A 20,156-nucleotide genomic window follows, 5' to 3' on the forward strand; every position below is an offset into this window, starting at 1 on the left:
CGCGCCCACAAAGCGGCGCCCCGAGCGCTCGAGAGCGCCGACTGATCGTCACTTCATCAGCCGCTGCTGCAGTTAATTGTGCAAGTGTTTTTTTGTGGGGGGAGGGGGGTGTTTTTGGGAGGCGCCGGGGGGGGGGGGGGAGACTTTTACAGACGGCGCATTGTGTGGCCGCGCGGTCCGCGTGGCGCGATTATTATATTTAATTGCGGAATTTGCAGCCAAGTCATCATGGGACTGTTAGCGGGCACGCGCAAAACTTTTCAATCATAAAACAACAACAACAACAACAAAAAAAAAACATTGGCTTGCAATGCAAATGGTTGACATCTTGTTCAATTTGTGGCATGGGTCCTTGAGACTCCATGCATCCTGTCGTGCCCACCAAATTTTTTGTTGCTTTTTTTTTTGCAGCTGCTGTTTTTGTGCTCACTGGTGACACCGGCAACACGAGCACAAAAACACATAAATAGCATACTAGTCCATGTTTTTTTTTTTAAATCAGGTTTCTTTATACGACTTCTTGAGAATTTTTTTGTGGGTCTTATCATCATGCAAAACATAACTTTTATTTTTTTATTTTTTTTGGTATTTTAACAGGGCAGGTGCAGACATGCCTAGCAAATGTCATTTGGATAAAAAAGCGGCCGCTCGGGAGTGAACGTTCCGAAAAGAAAAATCACCAAAAAAAAAGCAGCGGCAGATTTTACCGGTCACATTAATGGGGATGACGGAGGAGGTGACCACTCGCGAGTGATACTTCATCCTCTCCTCGGGCGTGGGCAGCGGCAGCGCTCGGGACCAGTTGGTCTGCTTGTCCAAGGTGCTCGGCGTGTTGGGGATGGGGAGCAGTTTGGAGCGCTGGCCCGGGGACGCCAAAACCACCGAGTTGGGGTCAGAGGATGTCGCCTGCGAACACACCGGCATGTCAAAGCCGTCAATCGAGCTTTCGTGATTTGATTGTCATGAGTGAGTTGAGTCAAAAGATGAAAAGCGTGGAGCACACCCGGGCAGCCAAATGCAAAGAATCGCAAACGTGAGCAGGACAGCAGAAAGTGCAACTGAGAGTTCACTTCTTTTTACACTTGTTTTTTTCCCCAAATTTCCCCTAAAACTGCTCGCAAATCCAAACAATGGAGCTTTCGCGGCGTCTCCTTGACAGATTTCATGCATGAACGCTCCGGCGTTGTCAGTCGCTAGGCAGGAAGTTGAGCACGCGTGAGGAAGATGTCCTTTTGCTTCCGTGATGACACGCTAACAACATGCTACAAACGCTCATTTGTCATGGCGGCATGGCGGCCGAGGGATGTCTTAGTCACACTGTGACCATCTGCAGCTCCCGAGGAACCCCTGAACCCCCCCCCCCCCCACACTCTCTACTGCCCCCCCTCTTCCTGCAGGGAGGGTTCCTGTTTGCATATATATACACAAGACAAGAATGTAGGAAAAATATTGCAAAAAAAAATATATCTACAGATAATATTCAACATTTTTAAAGTCCACCGTTAGAAAAACAAAAAATAAATGTTCAAATAAAATATTTGAATAATAATAAAATAATCTGATTAAAAATACACAGATATTAAAATAAAAAAGCATGAGACTAAAATTGAAAAAAAAAAATTTTTGTGGAGGTGCGGGGGCAGACAAAACTACTATTCAATATGACAAAAGGAAATTTAAAAATATGTATTTTAAAAAAGCAATACCAAATCCAATCAATACCGAATATTAAGAAAACATTGAAAAAAAATGTGACAAAATTGCAAAAATAAAACAGTAAAAATATTTGACAAAAATATTGGCCCGTTTCGGCAACACACACGTTTGGAACTTTTTGGTTCACGTTGTGTCCATCTGTCTTCCCATTAGTCCTCTTTCTCACATTTCCAATTGCTTACCTGGAAAATGGACACGGCGAACTGTCCCCGTCACGAACTGTCCCGCTTTTCGCCTCTTGACACCCCCGCCAACCCCCGCCCCACAACCCCCCACACTTCAGCGCCACCCCGTCCCCTTTTGTGCTCGCCGCCTGGTGACACCCGCGCACAAAAGGACAAAGCCCCCCTCCTACACTCAACAAAAGATCTCCAAGGAAACTTCTCCAGACCGGGAACAAGTCAGACGGGGAGAAATTGCGTCTGACTGTACGAACGAACGAAGAAGAAAAAGAACGAGGAGGAGAAGGAAGAGCAGAGAGGACAGGAAGTGGGCAGCATGCGTTTATCTGCCAAAAACTGCGGGACCTCCCGCTGAACCGTCCATTAAGTCTCCTTTAGAAATGCATGCAAACATGCGCCACCCTCCAAAACGACTTCCTCTCTGTCTGTCATACTTTTGTCAGATTTTTTGGGGGGGAGCCACATGATCATGTTTTTTTTTTGTTCAATTTTCTCTTTGTTCCATTTTTTTGTCAGATTTGTATCTGCTTTTGTCAGGTTTTTGTCCATTTTTCCCTGAATTTTGGCAGTTTTTGTCATTTAACAAAGTTTTGTCCATTTTTTGGTAATTTTTTTTCATAGTTTGTATCAATTGTCTAAGTCGTATCATATTTTTGGGGGGGGGAGTTTTGTTGCCCAATGATCAACTTTTTTGTGGTATTTTTTTTTGTCAGATTTGTATCTGCTTTTGTCAGGTTTTTGTCCATTTTTCCCTGACACTGATTTTTTTTTCAATTTGTACCTATTTTCTTTTTTTTAAATTTTTGTTATTGTCAGAGTTGTGTATGTTTTTGTCATTTTTTGTCAATTTTTTCCCCTGAATTTTGACAGTTTTTGTCATTTGACAAAGTTTTGTCCATTTTTTGGTAATTTTTTTTCATAGTTTGTATCAATTGTCTAAGTCGTATCAGATTTTTTTTTTGGGGGGGGGGGGAGTTTTGTTGCCCAATTATCAACTTTTTTTGTGGTATTCTCCTTTTTTGTTATTTTGTCAGATCTGTTTTTATCATATTTCTATTCATTGTTTTTGCCTCATTTAAGTCATTTGTCAGATTTTCATTTCTCGTCTTTGTCCAAGTTTTTCATCCTTTTGTAAAAGTTTTGTCAGATCTTTTTGTTTCCAGGTTTTTCTTGCCATTTTTTTTTTGGTGGTGTGGAGCAACAGCAAAGGAATTGTTGCGGCTCTTCCCAAATTTTTTGAGGGGAGCAGATTCAGAACGACGATGTTGAGCAAGAAGGAAACGAGAGGACAGCAAGGGAGGGGTGCAAGTTGTGTGCAGGGAGGGGGTGGGGGGGGTAGTTGGGGTGCTCTGCGTTACCTTTCTGTTCCAGGGGGAGAAGTGGCAACATTCGGTGGGGGAGGGCGGACGGGAGCTGGGGAACTGAATTCAACCCACAACACAGACGGGACAAACAGACAAAGAAAAAAAATGAACACGTATGACAACACACACATAAGGACTGACAACACACAGGAGGCGCTTGGAAGCCTTTTTGGATTTTGCTCACCAGCGCCACCCTCTGTCTGTTTTTTTCTGACATTTTGCTTCCTTTAATGAATGAAGTTGTGGCCTCTGATTGGCTCAAAAAGCAACCTCACTCATGACTTAAGAAAGGCCTGATGAAAACTTTTTTTCAGGATACGAGCCGTTGCAAGGCTTTCAAGTTTTATTTTCCTCTTTCCATTTTTTTTGGGGGGGTGGCGTCTTATGGGGGCCGGAATGAATTTGTGGCATTTGCGTTCAAACAGGAAAGATGGGCTGCGATACGAGCCCTACGAGTTACAAATCAAAGTTTTTCAGTCAGGGCATCATTGGATTGCTAAAATTTTACAGCCAGCAGGGGGGGCACTAACACAGCTAAAAAAATAAATTAAAAAAAAGGAAAGGATGTAGACACAAATGGTCGCCAAAGAGCCCACTAGGCTTGTGTGTGTGGTCTCACCGCCGTCAAGCGCACCCCCTTCCGGGCTTTCTTTGGAGTGCTGGGCGTCGACGGGTACATGGGCATGGGCGGCAGCGCCGAGATGGAGATGGTCACTCGACGCTCCCTGCTGGACGAGCGCCGCCTCTGACCGTCTGCAAACAAGCAAAAAAAAAAAAACATCAAACCGATTTTGTGGTTGTTTTTCTGTTGCTTTAATTTTTTTTTTTTATGTGACCAAAAACTACAGAGACAGAAAAAATATGAACAAATAACACAAATAAATATTTAAAAAATAAATATGAGGGGAAAAAAAATCAATTTTCTTGAAGGTGGTATTCTGAGATCCAAATATTTGTATCAAGTGGTGTAAAAAGTTGGGCAAGCACTTCTCTCCTACTGAACGAGTGGGCTGAACCCCCCCCAGCTGTACTGCATAATGTCCACTGCGGGGCAGCAGTGAGCAGCTGTTTTTTTACCCCCCCAATAATGGGAGGTACTTTTTTTTTTTTGTCGTTACCTGCACGCAGATGCCAGAGGCTGGCGTCCTTGTGCATCTCCTGCAGGCATGGCGGCCGGGTGGCCGGGCGCAGGATGTTCCTCTGCTTGTGCCAGGGAGCCCGGTAGTGCCACGTCAACTTGCTCTCCACGTCCAGGTCCGACACCGCTGCAAAAAAACAAAAACAAAAAAAAAATCATTAAAAACGGGCCACAGAAAATAGCTACTTAGGTACCACTAGTCCTGCTACGAATATGACTTCAGGAGATCCGACTGCTCCCACTTGTAAACTGAGTGCCCCTCACTGGTCAGTTTGTGTACTACATCTGATGACATTTGCTGGTGCGAGTCGTGTGTTGGTGTCGCTCGTTTTCACCGACGTTGTCCATGTGATCGGCCACGTGAGCGGCCCTCTGTCGCTGTTGTTGTTGTTGTTTTTGTTAGCGAGAGGCTCGGCCTCCCCTGCCCGGGGCGTGACCTTTTGACCCCGCTCAGAAGCACGCGTGCGTGGCTTACACAACAAGCTGGACAGCACATGTGCTCTTTTGCTTTCACTTGGGAGTGAAACTACAACATTGAGCCGAGTGAGTCATCAAAGCGTGACATCCTGAAAGGTTTCAAGCGGCTTTTATGGAGGCAGCTGTTCTCCCCAAATGGAGGAAGTGGCGAAAAGGAAAAAAAAAACAAGAAAACAAAAACACTCGGGCACCCAATCGTCTGGTTGACCTCTTGACCTCGACAGCGCAGCGTTGAACAAATGTCGACCTCCTCCGATGAGAAAACGTTCGCATTTTGACGTTGACGTTCGCATTTACAGCCACCTACGGACAATTAGGTGTGAAAGTGAAGGCGCGAGGGCCCGGCTTGGCCTGCCGCATAATTTGTGGGGGCCCACCAGAACATGCTAACTTGCCGATTTGGGGTTTGTCTTTGCGCCTGGATGTGATATGAGGAACTTCAGTGAGCAAAAAAGTAATGCTTTGCCGCCATCTTCCAAGGAACTACGTTGAAGTGAGTCGAAGAGCTTCCTTCAGTCAAAAGGAGTGCTTTGACGCCATTTAATGGCATCTTGGTGTCATCTTGAAATGAGTTTACGGGCATCGTTTTGACAAAAGTAGTGCTTTGTTGCCATCTTTTGGCATCTCGGAACCAAGGCGCTTCTTCATGTGGACAAAAGTTGCGTTGCATTTTGTGAGCTTCATTTAGACAAAAATAGTGCTTTGGAAAAGAAGTGCAAGTGGCAGAAATGCGTCACAAATGCCAGGGGGAGGAGCCGTCGCTCTACGTCGGCTCCTCCCCACCGCCCCTCATTTGCATAGCAGTCGGGATGATAATGTGGCGAGACCTTCGGGCCACGACGAGGCGGAGGCGGAACACAAGCCCGCACCTCAACCTTCTAATTTGCTCCGCCGGGAGCCGGGCCAAACCTCCGACACGTCACACACACCAACAATTTCGGCCCGGCGGCCTGGGAAAAAAAAAAAAAAAAAAAAGCCACGTTCGGCGTAAACACACGCTCACACACAACATGATGCCGTCTCGTCGAAAGACATTTAAAAAATAAAAATAAAATAAAATCATGAGAGGTACGCGCCATGCGATGACGTCGACTTTGAACTCCAGCGCACCTCCTCTGCCCGGATGCCCCCCCCCACCCCACCCTCCGTCATCTGTTTACGGGTGTTCATCCAAACGTGGACCGCAACGGCGGTGCACCAAAAACTTCACGAGGGCCGAGAATCCATCAACATGATTTGCCCAACACTCGAGAACGATCAGGATAATCATCCGTATTGAACTTTTATCAAACCTTGGGTGAAAATTCCGCTGAACGCAAGGCCGTTGAAGAGTTAGGTGCACTATGTTTTGGGTTTTTTTTCCCCCAGTAGAAAAAACAAAACAAAACCACAAAAACCTTTCAAGACCCACATGACATTGTGGAAATAAGCAGCAAAGCTACCAAAACAAAGACTTTCAACATTTGACAGGATTTTCATTCATTCATTCATTCTTCCGAACCGCTTGATCCTCACTAGGGTCGCGGGGGGTGCTGGAGCCGATCCCAGCTGTCTCCGGGCGGTAGGCGAGGGACACCCTGAATCGGTTGCCAGCCAATCGCAGGGCACACAGAGACAAACAACCATTCACGCTCACACTCACACCTAGGGACAATTTAGAGTGTTCAATCAGCCTGCCACGCATGTTTTTGGAATGTGGGAGGAAACCGGAGCACCCGGAGAAAACCCACGCAGGCCCGGGGAGAACATGCAAACTCCACACAGGGAGGCCGGAGCTGGAATCGAACCCGGTACCTCTGCACTGTGAAGCCCACGTGCTAACCACTGGACTACCCGGCCGCCCGAGAAAGGACTTTTGTTGGCAAAATTATTATTTACGTACCGATACAGAAAAATTTTACATGGTATTCACCATTCACTCCATTCACTGCGTCATCTTTTCTGACGCCGCCGCACATGTTCTACTTTGCATTTTCTCCTCACTTTCAGACTCTGTCCGGGATATAACGCCACCTCCCGCATTCAACCGGAGTATGCCGCTTGACGGAATGCGCTTAAACGAAAGATTATCACCACGACGAATGACTCACCTGAATCGCGCATGAACCGAGGCGCTAACGCTAATCAAATATTTGAAGATATTCATTCAGATTTTCTTCTTTTTTTTTTTTTTTCTTTCCTTCAGAAGCACGACGGCAGCGGCGGCGAGTGAAAGTCTTTGGGAGTCTGATTAGTGAAACACAAAGAGTGGCGGGGTCTGAGGGAATAATAACAATGATACCCCCGCTGGCGTGCTAATCCACCCCGAGCCCGCAGCCGCCCGCACGAAGCTGATGACCCAGTCAAGACTGTCCTGCCGACGTCAACCGTGTTCATTTATCACAATTGTACATGATATTTAAATCAACGTTGGCATACGAGTTGAAAAATTAGCTAACCACGATTAATAGCAAGTCCCTCCCCCCGCAAAAAAACAATAAGGCACCTGCTTACAGATTAATTTTGATTCGGTCAGAAAATCAACAATCAGAAAATCAGCAAACGTTTTTTTTCAAAGTGAAAGCAGATTTTTGCAAATGTCTTCTTTTTTGTGAGGGGAAAAAAATAAAAAACACACACAAAAGCGAAAAAAAAGTGCTGCTTCAAAAAGCAAAAGGCACGCAGAAATAACCCCTTGGCGTGATGATGTCATGCGGTTTGAGCTCTTTTGGCTCGAGGTTGCATAAAAGAGGGCGTGAAGCCCTCCCCACCCCATCTGTGGAGTGTATGACTTTGTGGGGATATTTTACGAGACCGTCGGGGGTGTTCGGCGTGCGTGCAAAGTCATGCGAATGCTTTCACGCGGCTTTAGGGGATGATTGGTAGTCGCAACAGACCCACAAGGCAGCAATGAGCGCGACTGCAGGCTAGTGAAATCAGGTGCAGTTACTTTTGGGAAAATGAGTGGGACAATATATGAACCCTGAGGCACTCCATTTACAAGACTTCCTAGTTTCCTGTGGGAGGCTCGGGCAAAGTGCGGCGGGAGAGCCATTTACAGCCACTATGAGTTTGCTGGTCATGATATCATCGGGGGGGGGGGGGGGGGGGCAGTGTGTGTGTGTGTGTGTGTGGGGGGGGGGGGGCAATCGTCGTCAGCTACAACACGAGCAATGTAGTTTTATGATGCGCTGCAATGCTAAATTGTGAAACGTTGTTGGAATCCAGCATGGGGGCGGAGCTTGGCATTAAAGTGACATGACGATGAGCCCATCCGCTGTTGCTTGCGCAAAAATGTGTGACTTTCTGTTTGTCTACATTTCGTCACCCAGGTTGATTCAGTTTCTACTGCATGTGTCACGTGGCTTTAGGGGATGATTGGTAGTCGCAACAGACCCACAAGGCAGCAATGAGCACGACTGCAGGCTAGTGAAATCAGGTACAGTTACTTTTGGGAGAATGAGTGGGACAATATATGAGCCCTGAGGCACTCCATTTACAAGACTTCCTAGTTTCCTGTGGGAGGCTCAGGCAAAGTGCGGCGGGAGAGCCATTTACAGCCACTATGAGTTTGCTGGTCATGATATCATCGGGGGTGGGGTGGGGGGGGGCAATCGTTGTCAGCTACAACACCAGCAATGTCGTTTTATGATGCGCTGCAATGCTAAATTGTGAAACGTTGTTGCAATCCAGCATGGGGGCGGAGCTTGGCATTACTGTGACATGACGATGAGGCCATCCGCTGTTGCTTGCGCAAAAATGTGTGACTTTCTGTTTGTTTACATTTCGTCACCCAGGTTGATTCAGTTTCTACTGCATGTGTCATGTGGCTTTAGGGGATGATTGGTAGTCGCAACAGACCCACAAGGCAGCAATGAGCGCGACTGCAGGCTAGTGAAATCAGGTGCAGTTACTTTTGGGAGAATGAGTGGGACAATATATGAGCCCTGAGGCACTCCATTTACAAGACTTCCTAGTTTCCTGTGGGAGGCTCGGGCAAAGTGCGGCGGGAGAGCCATTTACAGCCACTATGAGTTTGCTGGTCATGATATCATCGGGGGGAGGGGGGGGGGCGGCAAGTGTGTGTGTGTGTGTGGGGGGGGGGGGCAATCGTTGTCAGCTAAAACACAAGCAATGTCGTTTTATGATGCGCTGCAATGCTAGATTGTGAAACGTAGTTGCAATCCAGCATGGGGGCGGAGCTTGGCCTTAAAGTGACATGACGATGAGCCCATCCGCTGTTGCTTGCGCAAAAATGTGTGACTTTCTGTTTGTCTACATTTCGTCACCCAGGTTGATTCAGTTTCTACTGCATGTGTGAGGAGACTAATTGTACACACCCCTCCATAAACACACACACACACACACACACACACACACACACACACACACACACACACACACACACACACAATTATTGTGTACTAATCAAATCCACCACAACCCAAATGTGTTTCCACTTGTCCCGCTCCCAGACTTCTTGTTGGTGAGTGAAAGCGAAAACCACATGAATGTGTTACCGAGCGATTAAACACACGCATTTCCAGTCGCACACACTCAAGCATAAGAATGCGGTGCTTGACAAAGGAAACGTTTTCAAGAGTGTGACGGATTTGAACCGTCATTTGACATATACATGTCGCGTTCCTTCCTAAACCTCCGCCCCCCAAAAAAACGACCCCACAATTATTTTTAATTTTTTTTTTTTTTAAACAGGCCGGTTGTCGAGAAAGTGAGTGGTGAGGTTGAGGTTTTCGCCACGGGAAGCGGCCGCAGAGACGGCGTGTTGCCGTAATACAAAGCAGCTGCGTAAACGGGCGTCACACACTTTTTCTGGAGCCTTACGAGGAGTTCCGGAAGCACAAACGTCCAACAAAAATGACAATTTTACATCCTGGTGGGGAAAAACATTGGAAATAATTCACTTCAAAATGGCCGTTCATACTGAGTCATTTCATTTTTTCATCCCGGCCGGCTGTTTTGGGAATCCTATGAGACGACCGAAGTGATCCGGCGAATGTTGACTGCAGTGTTTTATTGAATAAATCCGATCAAAGCTGATCAGCGCGATGCACCTGACAAATCGGTGGACGCTCGAATCGAGCGGCGAATTGGCCCCAACCGGAATTGATCAAGGGAAACGATGCCAAGAAAATGAAACTCTGTACGCCTACGTAAGCGGTTCATTCATACGAAGCAGTCCTGGAAATATGATTCACGGCTAACGCATCGCTGTTGGCTAGCTAAAGCCATGCTAGCAACAAACAATTTTTTTCAAACATCTCAGCGCTAGCTTGGATGAGGCTAGTCGCTACATAGATGCATTTAAAATGGGACCAAAGAGAAAAAACGTGTTTGTAAGAGTAAGAAACACTCTTACAAACAATGTTAATGTAAGTCATTTTCAACTAAAAAGAATAAGCTTTTCGTACGTTGCTGCGCCAGTGTACGCTACACGTTGATTCAGTCATTCAGTGGCGCAATACGAATCGAGAATGCGGACCTTTTGGTGCGAGTCCAAGCGCTACTCAATCGCATTCCTAAACTCAACCACATCCACTTAAAGAAACAAAACAAAACAATCGTAATTAAATCCGCCAGCGCACGACCAACAAAGCGCACAGCGCGACGGTTTAGTCGTGTCGCTAGCTGCGCGGCGGCTCCAACTGAATCAGTCACTTGACTCCCGGCCAAGTTTTTTTTTTTTTCCACTTGTCAGCCAGGTGATGAAGTAGCTTGCGTGGCGCTCGTCAGGAAGCAAAGCACTGCTCGATTACAGCTTTGCAGCGGCGGCGTCACCCCCCCCCCCCCCCACGCCCCATCGCCGGCCCCCTTCCCCGCAGTTCCCAGCATCGCATTGCAGGCAAAGGTCACGACGCCCACCTCCTGGTCCCACATCAAAGCTCCAGGTGAAGGCAGGGGTGAGTGAGGCCTTTTCAAGGAGGCGCGGCGGTATAAACGGCCGCTTCACCCACTGCAATAAACCCCCCCCCATAAAAGGCCCACGCACGATTGGACGGCCGCCGCTCTTTGTTCAACTGCGCCGACTGTTTCATTTTTGCTTTCGCAATCAACGCTGACGCATTTTCGGGAGGAGAAAGATCGACTCGTCATTCGAGGAATTCAAATTGAACGCGTCGGTCAAGGTAGCGGCGTACTTAATCGGCAGAGTGAATCGTGCGATTACAGACGTGGAACGCAGACGAAAAACGCAGCTCTGTGCGAAAAAGAGAAGCTTATTCAACAAGGAGCCTTGGAATGAGTGAGAGGTCGCCAGTCTATCCTGGCAAACGGAGCCGAGGGGGAAACATTTGACCCATGACCCCATGAGGTCAACAAAGTGTCTCAGGTGGACGGTCGGAGAAGGCCGCCTTACCTAAACGTCTGCCTCTGCTTTGTGCCGCGCCAGCAGACGGAGCGTGAAAGCCAATGGGGGTGGGGGGGGGGGGGGGGAGAAAAAAATGCAGACGGCCAGCCAGGACGCTGCTGTGGTTCGCAGAGGCACAATGATGGGCAATCGTTAGCCGGAGAGGGGCGGAGACGCTATAAATGAAACGCACGGCGGTCGGGCCCGGGGCACGAGCGGTGACCCGCTTGTGGGAAAGTCTTGTTCGGCGGCGCAAATGTCCCACGGCGTGGACTGGGAAGAAGTCTTGACAAGTGGAGAATGACGGCAAGGATGGACGCGCCGTTGCGCTGCTAATAGTCGATCTTTCCATGTTTGGAAACGATCGGAACCAGCCAGCGCCAGAAAGCGCAAATTCATGCCGACAGACGGAAAAGTGCTCATCTTTTGTGTGAATAAGAACAAAATCTTTTTACTTTTTTTTTTTAATTAAATGTAAAAAGCTGTCGAGTAAATTGGCCAAAGTAATTGTTATTTTGTGCTAATTTATTTTTTCTTTTTTAAATTAGCAGCATTAATTACTCGTTGGGCGGCCCGGTAGTCCAGTGGTTAGCACGTTGGCTTCACAGTGCAGAGGTACCGGGTTCGATTCCAGCTCCGGCCTCCCTGGGTGGAGTTTGCATGTTCTCCCCGGGCCTGCGTGGGTTTTCTCCGGGTGCTCCGGTTTCCTCCCGCATTCCAAAAACATGCGTGGCAGGCTGATTGAACGCTCTAAATTGTTCTCCCCGGGCCTGCGTGGGTTTTCTCCGGGTGCTCCGGTTTGGGCGGCCCCGTAGCCCAGTGGTTAGCACGTTGGCTTCACAGTGCAGAGATACCGGGTTCGATTCCAGCTCCGGCCTCCCTGTGTGGAGCTTGCATGTTCTCCCCGGGCCTGCGTGGGTTTTCTCCGGGTGCTCCGGTTTCCTCCCACATTCCAAAAATATGCATGGCAGGCTGATTGAACGCTCTAAATTGTCCCGAGGTGTGAGTGTGAGTGCGAATGGTTGTTTGTTTCTGTGTGCCCTGCGATTGGCTGGCAACCGATTCAGGGTGTCCCCCGCCTACTGCCCGAAGACGGCTGGGATAGGCTCCAGCACCCCCCGTGACCCTAGTGAGGATCAAGCGGTTCGGAAGATGGATGGATGGATGGATATTTAATTTTCAGCCAATTTTAATTACGTTCGGGTGTTTTATTTTGATTTCTGTGCCCACATATTTGAAACAAAGATTTCATTCAATCAATAAATCAAGACTTTTTGTTTTGCTAATTTCCAGCAGCCTGTGTATGGCATTTCAAATGATTTGTTAGCATTAATTGGATCGGATACAACTTTATTGTCAAATGTGCTGCACAGATGACATTTCTTCCCTCTCAAAATAAAACAAGAGGAGCCGCTGCGGGTGTCCGTGAAGCTATCAAAAGAAAAGTTTAAGCTAGGCAATATGCAATGTTCCAGTCTCTTATATTTGTTTTTATGAAACAAAACAAATTAGCAACTCAAAGTGAGAACTCTGGAATACTTTCAAAAGTAACGCCGGCCATTAGTTTCGCAAATACCCCCCCAAAAAAACCCAAAAAGGTCACCCCGATTCGAGCAGATGTCCTCACCAGGAAAGTCCCACCGAGGCTAACTTTTCTCAAATAAATCAGATTTTGAACACATTTCTCCGAGATAATAAACAGCCCTGAGCTGTGGCGAGCCGTTATCAGCTGCTCCGCAGCGTCCCGAGTGGAAACACTTCCATCTATTTTCCGTCGAAATGCGCATAGCAGTGAAAGGAATTCCCGTACCCAGATTAAAGGGGTCAGGTGACGCGCGCCCAGCGGCAAACATTCTCACCACTCCAACCAGTGTCGCTGGAGACGGCATCGCCAACAGTGGGCAGTTAATACTACATAATTTGCAATATTCCATGACAATTCGCATGCCATAGCAATTATTCAGTAGTTATTACCATGTAACTACCCAAGTGTTCAGTCATTGGTGCTACAATATTTCCAGTATTCAATAGTTTTCATGGAGTTTGACGAGTATTTATTTTTCCAAAAAACTGAATGAGAATTTACAGTACCCAGTCCCACATGCTAAACAATGGCTCCGTCTCAGGAGGACGCTATCAAAACAAACGAGTCGCGCTCCTTCGCGTAGCATCTGTGGGGGTTTCAGACGAGTCGTGAAACCGCCAAAAAGCCCTTCAAGAGAAACTGACATAACCGTCTACGGAATAAGACGACGAATATGTAGTTCAAAGGCACTTTAAAATGATCCTGACTTGATATCACCCTGGCCCCACTGTTGTGTGGTGTTCCACAGGGGTCAATTTTGGGGCCCGGCTGATTTCATTGGATTCACTGTCCCTGAGTCCCATTTTAAGAAAGTACGGGAATTCCTTTCACTGCTATGCAGATATCAGTCAGATCTATGTCCCTCGAAAGCACTTTTGTCCTGTCGGGGCGAAATCAAAGCCTTGATGGCAAAGTGACCCCAGCGTAATTCAGGAATGCCTGACTTTGGAGAATCAGTTTTGTCTTCCCCCTCAAATATTGAGGAATCGTCCTGACGGCGAAAGATGGATTATGATTATTGTCTCAGGTAGTCGTAGGAGTAGGATTTTCCTAACTTTCGTTTGATGTTGTATTTTCCACGGTCGAGGACGTGCGGATGTGAACCTCCCCGCTGTTGGCCTTTCATTTTGCTCCATTCTGTCCGTCAGGAGAGGCCTTGTGACCATATATGGACGTCCCTCCTGGCTCACCCTTCGGGGACACGCCCCCCCCTCCAGAGCCGAGGCTTTGGGTGCCTTCAGGCACAGGGGAGAAGAAAAAAAAGAAAAGCGCCCTCTGGGGTTTTAGACGGGGGGGCATCTGCTGAAGGCCGAGGGATCACAGAGTGGAATTTCTTCATTACTTTCTTGCGCAGCATAAAAGAGCGAGAACATCCCATCTTTAGCCCCTTTAGCAAAACTAGCTTTCATTGGCCTGTGCCTTTCGCACAAAAATGCAAATGCGGGATATTTCCGGCCCAAAGTGTCACACAAGAGATTTATTCGTAGGTGACTTTCACACAGAGCTCAGCAAAGTAGCTCTTGTTTCACACAGCAGTGCGCCATATTCTCACAGGCAAACAACGCTGGTCGGTGTTAAAGGGGCTTTTGAAACGGGTTTCTCTCCCACTTGGCTTTGAACTTGCCATCAACAAGATGACGTTACAAGGCAAACAAGGACCGTTATGCTCATCAATTAGGACAACTGACCCCCTGCCCCCCCCCCCCCTTTCCAACCCAACCAAGCTGCTCTCAAGTTTCACGCACCGCTGCAACGTCCAAGAAGAAAATACCTCAGCGGGGAGGTGGACCATGAAGTCATCGCACTCTTTCTCCCCTGACACGTTACATAAGACAATTCACGTGCAGTCAATTTGCCGGGAAATAAATAACAAGCCGCCGTCTGATTGGCTGCAGCGGATGAAAACAAAACCACACAACAGAGCGATTGGTTCTTTTAAAAAGTCATTTTCTAAAGGTTTAAAAGAAAACACCCCGGAGTAGGTAGGATGTAATTGGACGCAAGCGGCATGGCCTGCCGGCCAATGGCGGCGCACGGCTTTGTGTGAGGAGGAAGAGGGTGGCGAAGGGTGGGGGCCTGATTTCATTGTCTCCCCTCTTTTCATTGGCCTTCTCCATTTGGGGATATAATTTGTTAAATAAATAGGCCGGTGGGAGCCAGTCGCACAAAACGAGGTGTGGCAATCCCTCTTTCCGGTAGCTTCACTCCTGCAACCTCGCAGTCGGAGTTAACTCAAGACAGGTTTGTCAAGCAAAGTATCCCGACAATCTGGCTGCGATTACACCCGCAATTTGTTGGTGTTTACGGGGCGCCGGCAGCAGCGCGATCGGATCGTTTCGACGGTGTGATGCGTCAAATTTTTGTGGTCGCCTTCAACACAACAGGGGAAGTGTCACTAGGTCAACTTCACACATTTTACTGTCCTGACATCCATTTTTTTTTTTTTAATCGTTAGATATACAATTGCTTCACTTCACATTCACCCGATGTGCACCATGACCGAGTGACTCTTCTTGGAAATACTTATTCACGTGGCACAATAATAATAATAATAATAATAATAATAACAACAAAGCCGACACTGGGTCAGTGACATCAGCCGGCCAGATGTCAGTGAGGTGGGCGTGGCCTGAGACTGAATAATAATGGTCACACATGCTTTGTCTTTGCTGAGCAGCAGTGACAGCGAGAATGGCAGATTAGGGGGCGACGACCCAGATTAAAGGGGTCAGGTGACGCGCGCCCAGCGGCAAACATTCTCACCACTCCAACCAGTGTCGCTGGAGATGGCATCGCCAACAGTGGGCAGTTAATACTACATAATTCGGAATATTCCATGACAATTCGGATGCCATAGCAATTATTCAGTAGTTATTACCATGTAACTACCCATGTTATTACCATGTAACTACCCAAGTGTTCAGTCGTTGGTGCTACAATATTTCCAGTATTCAATAGTTTTCATAGTATTTATTTTTTCGAAAAAACTGAATGAGAATTTACAGTACCCAGTCCTTATCTGATTACACAAGCGTTCATGTTCTCGCAAAGATATTTTGTATATTCTGGAGTTGTTATGTAATAACACACGTTCTCATTTGCTATGAAATATTACACATCGGTAGTTATTTAATAACATGGGCTTATAAGAGTTATTCCTATAACGTTGTTTTTGTCAGCATCATGTAAGTGGCATGCGGTTATTACCATGTTATTATACAAGCACTGTAAGTATCAAGCGTGTTTTAGTGATTAAGGGGGGTAATAAAATATACATGGAGTGTCGCTTGCGCTGTAAAATAAGTGGCGCATTGTGTTGTTGTGCATCGATGCTTTGGCTCGGGCTGTCATCGGGTGTCTGACTGGCATGTTGTGTTTGCGCGCGGCATTGCACGCATTTGCGAACGATGAGTAATGGCACTGCAGACAAATCTCTCAGCGGGCCCTCCGCGCTTTGTTGACGTAAGGAAATGAGGGCCCGCCGGCCTTGCCGCTTTACGCTCGGCTCGAGCCTGAAAAGGGGCGCCGTTTGCGGCGCCGTATCCGACGAGAACCACGCCGGCGTGGAACCTCCCATTTCCTCAAGTGCAGATGGGTCCTCAGGGTCACATCTGCGCTCGGCGCGATGCTTCACCCGCACAAGCCCGAGGGCCAATTGGCCAACGGATCCTTTCCTCGGCACCGGTCCGATCTTCTCCTGACCTGCGCCGAGGACCGTGTCCAATATGTGCCATGTGGTACGACCGCAGAAACATCAACAACCAAAACAAATCTGGAAATGATCGACCGAGCTGGTCCACTTCCTGTTTGACTTTGGCCATGACCGACTGTCATGGTGGCCGAATATTCCGGCTTTCCTTTGATGTGATCCTCCAAAATGGATGCCGGACTCCGCCCACATCATGTGAGGCAAAAAAGTTTGGCAATTTTGGGTCGCCCATTTGTTCGCCATATCAAGTCTAAAAATTCGCCACAAAATGGCTGAAGTGTCAGATTCCCGGTTCGGTTTTAGCAAGGTCAAGATTTGTTTTTGAATCAATCATAGTATCCGTTATTCCAAAATTAATCGGGAAAATCTCGACGTACAGTTTACGAAATCTATTTTTCCATCGCCCGCTTGCTTTTGACTGAAAATGACATCCTAGAGTCAGTTGAACGAAACCGCCGCAACGCTAGATCTCAAATTTGAAGTCGCTTTGGGGCAAAAAGGGGCGTGGCTACCTTCCTCGGAGCGCTTCTCTGTCGGCAACGACATGCATCAGCGGTCAAAAAACAGGAATTGCTAGAAAGGGGAATTCAACGAGGATTCCAAAATGTTCAAACATTCCCAAAGATCTTAATGGAGATATTTTAGTGACCTCTGACCTATAATTTGACCTTGAAATTGATCTTGTGGGTCACGTCACCTGAGCATTGTACTAACGGTTAATTCCTTTAGTAAAGTCCGTTCGTTCCAGCAAATTCTCACTATTCATTTGACTCGAATTCCGCCTCCCTCCTCTGCCAGCTGACGTTGAACAAGTCCAACCTGGACCGGTTTGCCCGGGCCAACTGCAGTTCTTTGCAATAAGTACTTGAAATAAATATTACGCGTCTACCACAGAGAAGCGCATATGGCGCTGATGGTAAATCCGGAGCGGACTTCAAAGGCGCTCGACTGTCGCACGGATGTTAACATTCCGCCTCCATCATCATACTTTCTACATCCAGATGCTGCTCTATAATCTCTTCAAGATGTTACCAACTAGTCTAACATTTTCAAACACCAAGATCTTGGATTTTTTTTTTTTTCCTGTGGAGGCGGGGGTTGGTTTCATTTCTTTCTTTCGTGCATAAGCCGCCTCCCTTATTACCGCGGTTGCGAACACGACCGTCGTGACGTAAATGGACTTTCGGTTTCTTCAGCGGGGTAAAACACCAATAATTGGGACAAATTTTGTTTCGCGTCCCTTCTGAAACGGAGCAAACTAGACATTGTGTAGTCACCCGAAACAAAATGACGTGCAAACGTGCTAACACATGATGCAAAACGACAGGCTAACATCACTAGCACGGATGTTGTGGTATTTAGAAAATCTTTCACAGGCATATATTCTTTATCATCTGCGAAAATGACTGAATAATGCAGCTGACTGAGTCACTTACTTGTGAAGGCACACATATTATTTACGTACTGCGCCCCTTGTGGCCAAAGTATGCTCATGAAAGCCTGTTGCACAAAGCGATTAAATTCCGATTCAAATAATCAATTAATTTGTTGATTTTTTTTTTGGATGAACTGAACAAAAAAACAAACATTGTTTAAACCCAAAGACCGGCCGGCCGCAACGGTTTGAATAAAAGTTTGCAAAACATTGCGATGATGTCATTAGCAGTCGTAAGCGACGAATACGTTAGCCACAAAAACTCCAGTTTCAAAAGCAGCTTGCTTTCTCGCTCTCCATCTTTGACTTCTGACGACGCGCACCTCCAAGGGGCTTTTGTTGCCTACTGGTAAGAGCCCCCCCGACCCAGGGTCAAGGGTGCCAATCCCACCGTGGCGACCCATTGTGAAAATATACACACGCTCGGTATTTTAATGCACTGATTTAGACCAGATGCCATTCCCAGCTGAAAATATGCTCCAAGTGTGAGCAGGGCAGGAAGGGTGGGTGTGGGGGGGTGAAGGGAGGGGGGGGGTCACTCCAGATTGGGTGGGCATTTTCTTCAATGCTGAAGAAAACTGGAAATTGAGTCACACTAAAATTAAACTATTCGTCAAATAAAATAATTATTTTGTTTGTGTATCGTCAAGGATTTACCCTTTTGCGTTGTATAATAATTCATTTCAGAAAATAAATGACAGACGCGACAGTTGTTGCTGCATTTTTTTTGTTTCATTTCAGTGGCCTTTGCGCTGCTCCTTCTGACGTACGCACCCGCAGGTGCTTCATACGCACATGCGGAGATACATGGAGACGGTCACACACACTCGGTAAGCTGCAGTCATTTTGGTCTTTCTTCGCAGAGGATAAAGAAGGTGCGTCAACGTATGTCATCCATCGACATTCAATCCACGTTTGTGTTCAAATATCTGTAACTGAAAGAGTCAAAACGCCGCAACATCAATGCTATTGGTTAGCCCATCAATAGCGTTATGTGCTAGCATGATGCTAGCAAACTCTTCGACGGCAAAGTTATGTTGGTGTTTCAAAAATACACAACTTGCAATTCTCTTGGTTTGACGTTTAGCTTGACAGCAAGCTTTAACCGCTGAAGTCGAAGTGAGTTGCGTTCACTGACACCATACAGAGCTCACGAACGATAGCTCGTATCTCAAAAAAAAAATTGCCGGTCGGGTAAGTCATATTTCAAGGCAGTGGACTTCATAAAAGGCTTACAGCTAATAAATGAGATGGATAGTTTCCGTTTTTCTTGTCAAAAATATTTTTTAAAAACCTCAAGAGTTGCCTGTTTTTCAAAATATGTCTGTCAAATTATCCGGCAATTCTGGAATGATCCATAAGCGATACGAGAGAGACAAAGTATTAGCTTAATGCTGTTGCCAGTAAACTGTTATTGCCGAGTGGCTCACTTTGTCTCAGGTTTGGCGGCATATGAGACAAGTCGTAAATCCACAGATAAGGCGGAATTAACCGCAGCGGTAAATCAGCTCCACCGCCGAGCGCGTTGGCTCGTTGCCGACGTCTCGCATCCCCACCGACGACGTGACGGGAGGGAGAGAGGAAAGATGACGCCGTAAACTCTGAATGGCGGTTGGCGTGAAAGTCGACCGGAAAAACGGGAGACGCTCACCGGCCGGTTTGTTCAACGATGATTCAAACGTTATACGCTTTCACAGCAAAAAAAAAAGTCATTTTAGCAAAATTATCGAGTGATAGAAAAAGAAAAGTTTACTTGATGCCTTTCTTTAAAAAAAAAAAAATAAACAAGAAACAAGTCAACATTGGTCATCTCATAAAGCCCCACCCAAATTTTGAAATGAGTGTCGCAAAAAACTCACAAGACCCCCACCAAAAAAAGTTTATAATGCCACAGGACTCCGCCCCCCCTTTTAGACAAAGCTATGGCTAGCTAAAACAGGTGAGTTTTTAATTAACAAGAGGAGATACGTTTCTGAAATTAAAAAATAAATCTGCGAAATTCATTATTTTCACACTGCAAAAATGCAAATCTTGATGAATACGGGCTTATTTTCTCAAGAACCGCCATTTCAAATTTTACATTACAATTACTCATAAATGGCGATAAAATCCGCATCATACTTTTAGTTCGTAATAACAGAAGATTTCCGAGTTAAAAAAAAATAAAATGCTTGAAGCAAAGCGAAATGTTTTGACCTGCTACG

The 20,156-nt window shown here is 46.7% G+C and overlaps 1 protein-coding gene and 1 long non-coding RNA gene across 4 annotated transcripts in view; one reads left to right on the forward strand and one right to left on the reverse strand.

Moving 5' to 3' along the window:
- The window catches only part of LOC127605961 (uncharacterized), a 313,508-nt gene that overhangs the window by 213,977 nt on the left and 79,375 nt on the right, over positions 1-20,156 (forward strand). The window lies entirely within an intron of this gene.
- The window catches only part of LOC127605926 (actin remodeling regulator NHS-like), a 43,024-nt gene that overhangs the window by 7,397 nt on the left and 15,471 nt on the right, over positions 1-20,156 (reverse strand). The window contains exons 1-5 of one of the 3 annotated variants that reach the window (XM_052073827.1): positions 6,968-7,718; positions 4,381-4,527; positions 3,882-4,015; positions 3,257-3,319; positions 708-906 (exon numbers count right to left, since the gene is read on the reverse strand). In XM_052073827.1, coding sequence (XP_051929787.1) covers positions 708-906; positions 3,257-3,319; positions 3,882-4,015; positions 4,381-4,527; positions 6,968-6,980 — 556 coding nt within the window. In that variant the 5' untranslated portion in view covers positions 6,981-7,718. Of the gene's footprint in view, positions 1-707; positions 907-3,256; positions 3,320-3,881; positions 4,016-4,380; positions 4,528-6,967; positions 7,719-20,156 lie in introns of those variants that run through there. The other 2 variants (XM_052073825.1, XM_052073826.1) reach the window with 2 other exon arrangements.

The sequence above is a fragment of the Hippocampus zosterae genome, chromosome 8 (genome assembly GCF_025434085.1).
Source record: "Hippocampus zosterae strain Florida chromosome 8, ASM2543408v3, whole genome shotgun sequence".
In the NCBI taxonomy this organism is placed as follows: domain Eukaryota; kingdom Metazoa; phylum Chordata; class Actinopteri; order Syngnathiformes; family Syngnathidae; genus Hippocampus; species Hippocampus zosterae.